Consider the following 9,983-nt stretch of genomic DNA (forward strand, 5'->3'; position numbering starts at 1 on the left):
TTATTTTAAAGATAAATAAGATTTCTCTAAGTTTTTTCAGTTTTACTTAAAATTAGTTTAAATGGACATGTAGGGTTTTGCATTTAGACGACTGATTTCATTGTTCATCACAAGCATCTTATGTTTATTGGCTTAACCCCTATTGCTTATATTCACATATATCTTCTTTTCTTGTTACGAAATAGTCTATTTCAGAACGATTTTATCCACTTTTTTATGTGCTAAGTTGGCTTTTTAAGTTTATAATTAATTTGTTTGAAATAAAACAAAATAGTAACATACTTCAAAGATTTATTATTTTTTTCTCCATTATTTTTTTTTTCTTGGTACAGACATTTATTTGATTTTATAACTAAATCCAAACAACACCCACAGAAGAAAAGAACAAAGTAAGTAATTAGAACTTTATGTAAATTTTTTTTTGTAAAAGTGTCATGTCTGATATTATATATACTGGGATATGAAGTTCTTTTCTTCCATGTACATCGTTTACAAATCTAGACATATTAGTATGGAAGTACATAAATCTTATGAAGACTTCTATTAAAAATGTATAAAAATTCCCACATATCTAACAAATCTATATTAATTTGAGATCAGATTGTGTTCTTAGTATATTTGGTAAAGAAATTTTAATACTGAACAAATCACACTTACATAGTGAACTACATATGTACAGTACACTAAAAGATTCAAACTAAAACAGTAGCATAACATATGCCATAATATTTAGTCAGGGTACTGTACACACATATCCCCCCATGTACTTTTTCAGTTCTGAACCAAATATCAGCTGAACGCACCTATTCTATAAAAATAAAATTCGTATCGAACTAATATCACAAAAAATATGAATATAACACTTTTATAATCTGCACACCTATATCACAATTTTAGAATTTTTAAAATTACCAAAAACCTTAAAAACTCTTTTATATCTTACACATACAACTCAATGTTAACTAACTTGATAAAGAAACGAACAATTACAACTAATGATATAGTTATGAATACAAAAACGTGAATGAAATAAAAAAAAATTTCGAGATACTCGTAAATGTAAATGTGTACGTATATGAGTGTGAATGATCACATATTATTATCAAAAATCAGTCGAGTTAGTAACTCGAACGATACAGTTGCTTCTTGGTAAGTCCATATTCCGAACTTATCATAAGTGCTCCAGAATTTGTGATTTTTCTGTAACAAAGAAAAACAATAATTAGTAAACCAGTTTGTACAGGTCATATTTATGTTTAAAGGTACTGTTAGAAAAGATAATTCAATAGTTATGAAGAAACAAACAATTTGATCAAAAATGAACATCTTCAAGTGGTGAAAACTAACAATTGTATGAATAAGATCTAATATATTAACAAATGATGAAATTATACAAGGAAACTAATGAGCAAAAATAAAACAAAATCTACAATGTAATGAACAAATAACGAAAACATGAATACATAGAATGTAAACAAGGACTTGAAACTAGGAATAAAACCAAAATTCAAAGGAATAAACAAGAAAGAATTACGAAGAGCATAGCATACCAAAATTTTTGTATACAATTGATTTTAAAGCAATAGCAAATTCGTTAAATACATCTAGTTGCACAAATGAAAAAAAAAAGATACATCAGAATATCAAAAGCTGAGCTGATGATGTAGATGGAAAGAAACTGATCAAAAAACATTTAAGATTTGGTTTAAGGGAAAGTAATGCTAAAGTGATACTTACTTAAGAAACTGTGGCAGAAACGAATTCCATCCAGTGGTCGCCTGCTTCAGCGTCAAGTACACTTCGAAGGTAGAAGGAGTCGAAGCATCGCACTTGACCTGGCTCAAATTCGTCTTGAGATCATTGTTCTCAAAGTCTATATACAAAGTGCACCCCCGAAGTCCACAAGGTTCAGAATCGGCCAAGTAAAAAAGATCTTTGGCTATCGAATGCGTCAGTCCATTGGGAAGAAGTACTTCTCCTACCGAAAGATGGGTTCTCTTCGCAGTCCTAAGCTCTCCTTCGAGACGCTTAGATAAAGCTTCTATCAGGGACGTCTCTTCTAATCGGAAAAATTCATTATATTCTGGTTCACAGCCTGAAAACAAAACAAAATCGTAAATACTTAAATGTTATAAAAATAATTAAACTTTTTATAAATGATTATCTTCCTTTAACAATCCTTTTTTAATTAAAATTACTTTTTCTACCAAGACTATAATATACTATTATTCACCTGATAGTATTTGTTTATTTTTCAATTTCTGTTGTCAGAATCAGGTGTGTAAAGGCAATCCCAAGTTTTCTTTTGTGTACCTTTTACGACAGGTTCGTCAGAAGAATAAGGGACGGAAGATCAGGTAATCTTATTTCTCGCTTTAACAATGGATCGGTGGTTTTATAAAAATGAACAGGTAGCTACTGTGTTGAGATATACGTCTTTTGTAGTAATTTATTCAGCGCAATCTTTAACATAATCACATTAATCACTATTTCTCAGGTAATAGCTAGAGATTGAAACACACTCTCAAAACCGGTTCCAGGAGATGAACAGTAACTTGTAGAATAAATTATTCCATTTCAGCATTAAATTATCAAGCTTTCTTTTATTAAAAAAGGACTCCGGTTCATATCAGTTCCTAAAAAAGTATTCCTTTGTTCATTCAGTCCCTAATTTGTGTAATACAGATGAATCTACCCTTCGAAAAAGCAACCGGTTATATACTCGACGCGAGAGGCATTATCCGTCTCTTTCTAGCTTGAATTATTCTGCAGGGCACGTATCTCCGAACTTGTTGCCGTGTAAAAGGAGGCGTGGTATCGCTAGTCCCGAACAAAGCCAGATGATTTGATTTATTTCACAAATGACCTCGCTTTTAAACAGCTATGAAAAAAACCAATCTTGTTTTGGAACTTGAGGTATTATATTATTATTTAACTAAATTATATAACTAGGAGTGTTTCCTAGTCATTAAGATACGGGATCGACGATTTTTTTGCTCAATAATTCGGACAACAATTATTCTGTGTTATCTTTCAAATACTAAATATGACCTAGTATTTGTAATTGTGATTTGTAATAAAACGAATAATGCAGAAAAGTGTTAGATTTTGGGAGCATTGTACCCGCAACGAACAAATAAACAATTTCTATTACTATCAAAAGTCAAACATTTCTGCATCTACTTTTACAAATACGAGTTAAAACCAGATAATTCCATATGAAACGTCTTATCTCCTTTTCACTTCTTTCAAACAAATAAAAATATACATTACGAAAAACCCGTTCCATATCATGAATTTGTAACAACAACTGTTAGATAAGAAGTAAAAACAAATTGTTGCTTCCATATAACGAATCGGACTATATTTCTACTGATTTCATACCTTGAAGGTTACGACTGACTCATCCTGAAGACATAAAGTCTAGTTTCGTACATTGTTAAACCGACCGTAGTTCTTCAAGTTTTTGTAACACACAAAATCAGATAATAATTGCTTATGCTGACCTTCATTTTGTTCGGATCGCACAAACGCAAAGGAAAACTAACTCTTTTACTTACTAGAGGAACAAGGAACAACAACTACTGTAATGCTGTTCGTTTCTCCGATTTCTGTTTTTCAATTGCCGTTTTTCACATATCTTGTATGTGTCCAAATGTAATATATTTTTAGATAAATTTAATTTTTTTAAGTATAATATAATGAACTCTCAACTACTTTGACTGATATATTTTTGAATCTAAACAACTTTTGAAAATTGGCTCTTTTCCAAAGCTTTCTTTCCACGTTTTTCTCGTTAATGTACGTACAAAATCTGTATGAAGAACTAATGTATCGCTAAGTGTTTACTTAGTAGTCTTTCGATTACTTTAATGATCGAACTTTTGCATTGCAAAATATGTAAATTTATTCAAATAAGAACGTGTGTCTATTATTTTAATTGATTGATAATCATTCTCTTTTGCTTGTCAACTATAGAAGGCTTGACTAGAATTTATAGCTTTGTTTTCGTTGTTTTTATATTTAGAATAAGTATTATACATTACCATAAATTTATATATAACTTTAAACAACGTATATGTTAACTTTCTTTGAGTAGATACATGTAAACAAGTTTTATGTGCCTCTACGAGATTTTTTGAAGCAGTATTTTCTAAAGAACAAGATTTACAACTACGAAAAGAAACAGACATTGAAGTTTTATTTGTTGCAGTTGAAAAGACATGAGAAAATCGTATTATGCAAATAGGAAAAGGATGAGGACCGAAAAATGAAAAACCAGAACATTACAACACCATGATGCATTTATATTGACAAAAGTAGGAAGAAATGTAATATAAAAAGGATAAATGATTGAGATGTCGAGGAAAAATGAGGATTTTTATAAGTATATCTGATATATGGAAAAGAGGTTTGTTATAGAAGTCCTTGATAGAAATAATCTTAACGGGTAATGAAAAAGAACAATGCATTTTGGGCTTGACTAGTATAGTTAGTTATCTACATATTCTTTCGACTTCTGAAAAAAACACTTTTTACTTATCAGAAACAGATCATCGTAGCTATAATAATTATTATGTATAAAGAAAAAGAAATAAGTACATTGATAATTTTTCTCATTTTATCTACCACAAACTAATGTAAAATATTGAAAACTGGGTTAAAAACCTAAAGATATCTGTAATGGTGGAAGTCAAATTTAGAAACCATTGTTCATTCTTGGCCTTATCTACTACTTATCTTTGAACAAAACGATCAAACATTTTTGAAAAATAATTATAAACAGAATGTTTAATAAAAACAACTTTATTATTCACAATCAACAAGTTCCGATAACATTAATAACACATTTGTATCTTCAAACGTTATCAATACAATATAATTATGAATAAGTAGTATTGAGATACAAGCCAAGTAATTAAAATGGCATAAATTTTCAAGGGAATAAAAGATGTTGAGATTGAAGAACACCCTGTAAACGCCTACTTTAACTACATCTGGAAAGCTATTAATTAATCAAAGCACAGAGAAACTCGCGCTGTTGCTAAGCGCTGCTTTCGAGGTCATCAGAGGTCACAACTACAAGCCGGTTGATCGAGAGCCGGCAGAAACTCTATGGCCTAGCTATTAGGTTAGCAACGACAATCGAATGAACTGAGAATCGATACAACAATCGAGAACCCCGTACTCGATTCCGGCAAATGGTACTGGTGATGGGTCGCTCAAAATCTCTTTGTTCCGGACTTAGAATTTGAAAAGTCGAAATATTCATGAAATAACCCTTAACATAAAAATTGAAAACATTGAAGAAAGTTAACAATAATATATCAAAACCACAACATAAACAGTAATGTTCTTGAAATAAAATTAAAATCGATCTATCCCATTATAGTTAATAACAAAAAATATCTGCTAAATTTTCTATTACTCTATTTAAATTATTGCAGTGTTTATTATTAACGAATATGCTGTATATTAAGCGACTACATTCATTATTATACCACAGTTATTAAAGTTGAAAAAAATACGTAATATTCACTTACAAGTTAAATTTCATGAATAGGTACTATGAAACAATACTTTTATTAGACATTAACTACATTACTATACCCTTTCTTAGTTTTCGAAAGAGTCGAAACTGATATTAAAGCCCTTTGTGTCAATATACTCATATTCTTTCAAAAGAATATTAGTAAATTAAATATACTGAAGTTACAAAAGAAAAACTTGTTACTATTCAAATAGTTAAGGATCTACAAAAAAGTTTCTTAATCAAAGTTTTGAGTTTTCCTTTGTTAGGAAATGTATAAGACCGGCTTTCTCTGTATTGATTTTTTTTATTTGTTCCGGTGATGCAATCATAAGGACTATTTCAAACGATATACCGGAATCGAGAAGGAAAATCATTCGATTATCATTCGGAAAACATCTGACTATCAAACAAAGGATAATTAATTATGTAGGACAAAAAGGTTTTGATGATATATTTTAATGATATTAGAAAGACATTAACTAGAAAAGTACTTAGAAATAATAAATGACACCTAACTATTAAAGGTATAAGCTAGAAACGCGAAAAAATACAAGTTTTGACAGGTCGATCAGAACAAAGGACTGAAGGGTTTCACAGAGGGCAAAAAGGGCTTTTTACTTATAACACATTAGATTTTAGCTATTTTTGTCATTACAAGAAGATAATCATTTATAACAATAACAGTTAACGTTAATTACATTTACTATCGACGTTTAGAAAATAAAATAAAAGATTAAGAAACTTACCTTCAAGACTGCTGTGCTTGATATCAACGAAGGGTAAAACTTCCATTTTAATTAAAAAGAAATGTTCAAAACACACTAAACTACAAAATTATTAAATTGATTCAATTGACCGGCTTTCTACTGCTCGAGTAAAAACACATCTACTACCTTCTGTGGCTCATAGGAACTGCTTAACAAAAATCAGCTGTTCTCTTTATTTATAAAGTTGCATCACCCCTACCGGCTTCTGTCCGAAACGACTCGAACGTCTGTTCGGCTGGTTTCGAGAACAGGACTACGTGATTTGGGTAGCAGCAGCTTCATCAAGCAATAAGCATCAAGATCGCCAGGGGCGTGCGTATAGCCGTGCAATTGTCTTACTTCATACATAAAAATAGAATAAATTGATAAGACTCTGTATTCGTTTTTGATGAATTATTACTTCATTCTAGGAAATTTGAAGTATATTTTCTAGACACCTCGGAGCTGATAACGTTGAATATGTATAATAGATTCAGGCTACGTGCTTTCTGCAGCGAATTACTTTGATCTTTGTTTCTGTTGTTTAAAATAAGTTTGGAGTTTGTTTACGTCATTTCGACTTCAAAATAAAATAAAGTTTGAAGGTTTCAACTTGGGGTCAAGCTTTTAGACGACAGGTTGACGTAATGCACAAATAATAAATTGATTTAAAAGAGGAATAGGAAATGTTTTGTTGTTTTACAAGACAGCTTTATTGTTTCCGTTCCAATATACACGTAAATAAATTTATAGAGCATATTTTTAAAATATCTATTTAAAAATCTTTAATAATACATAAACATATTTATAATTTATCATTTTGATTCTAGTTTTTTTTTTATTTTCGTATTCCAAATTGCAAACATAATTTTTTTGATGTTGCAATGGGCCATTTATATATTTTGTTAAATTCTAAACGTTTCATGTAAAATATTGTAATTAATTGTATTATAATAATACTCTATTTATAAATATTTTTCACCATGCCGGTTATCAGATACTTATATTAGATTTGAACAGAGAATAGAGTTGCATCAGAAAAAATGTTAATCAAACTATGAGAATAATTAGAGGTAATGTTTGTTAGTTGGATAATTAATATTTTTAATGTCGTTTTTAAACAAGTCACAATTTGAGGTTATTGAAGTATTATTTTTTTATTTACCTACATTTTTTCACGATTTAGTAAAACTTAGTTCTGGGTTTAGAGAGTTGCGTCAGAAAAAAATGGTCAAATAAAAGTGTAAATGCTAGATTAATTTCATCATACTTTTTGTAAAATTGAAGTTTTTTCGGAGTTGAACAATTACAGTAAATATATAATTCAATAAAAGATCGAAATTAGTATTGATGTTCAATGTAATCACTTATTTTTTCTTCCAATTTTCTTTATTATTCAACTATGTATAATTTTAAGGCAAGTTTTCAGTTTATGAATCATATTTATCGCAACCTTTTGCATTATTTGTCGCTTAGGAAATTGTTAAAAACTTAAGAAAGCCAGTGTTTGGGTATGTGTCTTGTTTTATATTGCATATATGGTGTCAAAGAGCTCTTCCAAAATATGAATGTGTTGTCCTTTAATTAATTAGGTATAACAGTTTTATAGGTGTGCTTTTTGTGTGTTTTTTATTAGCATTAATTACTTATTTTATCATTTCTGGTCCCGTGATTTCTCCATCACCTTGTAGCAATCCTACTATGTCGTGATAAAATAATTGTTCTTTATGTTCTTCCATACTTTAAACTTTTTCTTTCGTTTAAGTGATAATGGTTCCTTTCCAATATCGCAGTTTTATTTTGGTTTTCCTGTGATAATTTCTTTATCCTTCTTGTAAGTATTGAAAGGACTTACGTTCAACATTTCAATAATTTTTTGTGTCATCTAGTTTTTTTTGTGTTGTTACACATATGTTTTCCATCTCACACTCTGCAGTAATGTATGTCTGAGGTGTTGTAATGTATTTTCTTTTGTGGATTAATAAATTCTTTAGATATTATGACTACTTTTTTTGTAGACTTTCTTGAAATATAGATATTTGTTTTTTTTAATTCATCTCTGTATTGTATACATGCTTATAATTTAAATAATTTACTTCCAAGCTGATATCAAATGTATTTTAATTTCTTTGCTAATTCTTACACTATCAAAGTAACATACTTTTTACAATTATTTTTATTTAAAATTAAGGAAACATATATAAAAAGTATAGATAAAGTGTAATTTTGTGTTAAATGTTATAATTGCTGTTTTGCTGATTCCAAACTATTAAAACTGTTTACTTTTGTTATCGAGGCTAAAATGAGATACAACACTTCTATAAAGGTTACATAAACGAGATATAAAAATAGAAATATACAAACGAAAGAGTTTATTTTTTATTTGCTTCTATAAGTTGAAATACGTTGAATTGAAATCGAAATAATAACAGTAATACATATATATGCTTGCTTCTATATAATAATTATATGCTTCTAAATAAATAATCTGAGATTTTTATATTTGTTTTATAGAATTTTCAAAGCGAGTTTCTTTCATATACAAAATCTTGAAAAGTGTTTGTTTCTTTGTTTTCAAAATTGTGTAAAGCTTCGAAAATTCAAAAACAGAAATTTCTATCTTCGATAATAACCATTTTTTAAGGAATCTAATCCAGTTATTTAATTATTCTGACTCATTTTGAAGATACAACTGTATTTTAGAACAAAGAAATCTCTGAATTATGTTATAAGGCGCTATGGTCTGTTTTTTAACCAGGAGGAGTAATTCAAATTTTCCGCGCTGTAATGCTTGTTTGTAATTGGTCCAACCGCAGGCAAGTTTACTCCACTAAATTATGACATGTTGACACTAATGACATTTGTGAAATTTTAAAATTCAATATTTAAGTATATCGACGATTTTTTTGTATTTTCTGCGTTATTCCTTACATTTTTAGATATTTCGTTTGTATTTATATAAAAAACAGTTCTTTTCAGAACTATTTCGCGACATATTAGTGTTATTAAGATAACAATGTGGATTCGATGCCAAGTACTAGTGGTAATTATTCCTCTACACCTAAAAAATGTCGGGTAGATTTGGGTCATATATCTTCAAATGAGAAACAAAACATGATTTGCTTATACATTATAAACATGTATAAATAAACAAATCAAAATTGATAATTCTGGAATGAAAATAACAGCCACGCTAGCAAAAATAAAACAGGCAACAGGTTAGTTTTGCAGAATAGTTATTGTTAAAATCAAGATTTACTAAAGTAATGCTAATTTTATTAGCACATTACTTTAGCTTGTATTGTAATATAAGCAGACTTCAACAGTAGTATTGTAAAATTCCATTGGATTTTAGATACCATTTTATCACGAATATATCGCTTTCGTATACGTTCTTTTTACGATTTTCTTCTTTAATGTGATAAATAAACTCTAAAAATTCTTCAACTTTTTCATAACAGTCCAACATTTTTTTATTGTAATTAGAAATACTAAATAATATATATTGGAAGTGAATTCGAAAAATTATTATTCAAACCCAAAAAAGAAGATGTATTTGGTGACTTTTCTAGTAACTTTCTTGGGTGTGAATCTGTCTTTTTAGTGTACTCCTCCTGGTTAAAAAACAGAGTATAGTAGAGACGCCACTGTTTCATAAGATACTTATTATTCTTTGTATCTTGTATCCATTTTTTCTTTGAGGT

General features: G+C 29.0%; 1 protein-coding gene across 1 annotated transcript; it reads right to left on the reverse strand.

Moving 5' to 3' along the window:
- Positions 1–274: 274 nt before the first annotated feature.
- LOC140445828 (protein charybde-like) lies at positions 275–6,460 on the reverse strand. Its single transcript, XM_072538194.1, has 3 exons — positions 6,280–6,460; positions 1,738–2,095; positions 275–1,200 (listed from the first exon to the last, which is right to left on the reverse strand). The coding sequence occupies exons 1-3, from the start codon at positions 6,323–6,325 to the stop codon at positions 1,119–1,121; spliced, it is 486 nt and encodes a 161-aa protein (XP_072394295.1). The 5' UTR covers positions 6,326–6,460; the 3' UTR covers positions 275–1,118.
- Between the last annotated feature and the right edge of the window lie 3,523 nt (positions 6,461–9,983).

Source organism: Diabrotica undecimpunctata, chromosome 7, assembly GCF_040954645.1.
Source record: "Diabrotica undecimpunctata isolate CICGRU chromosome 7, icDiaUnde3, whole genome shotgun sequence".
In the NCBI taxonomy this organism is placed as follows: domain Eukaryota; kingdom Metazoa; phylum Arthropoda; class Insecta; order Coleoptera; family Chrysomelidae; genus Diabrotica; species Diabrotica undecimpunctata.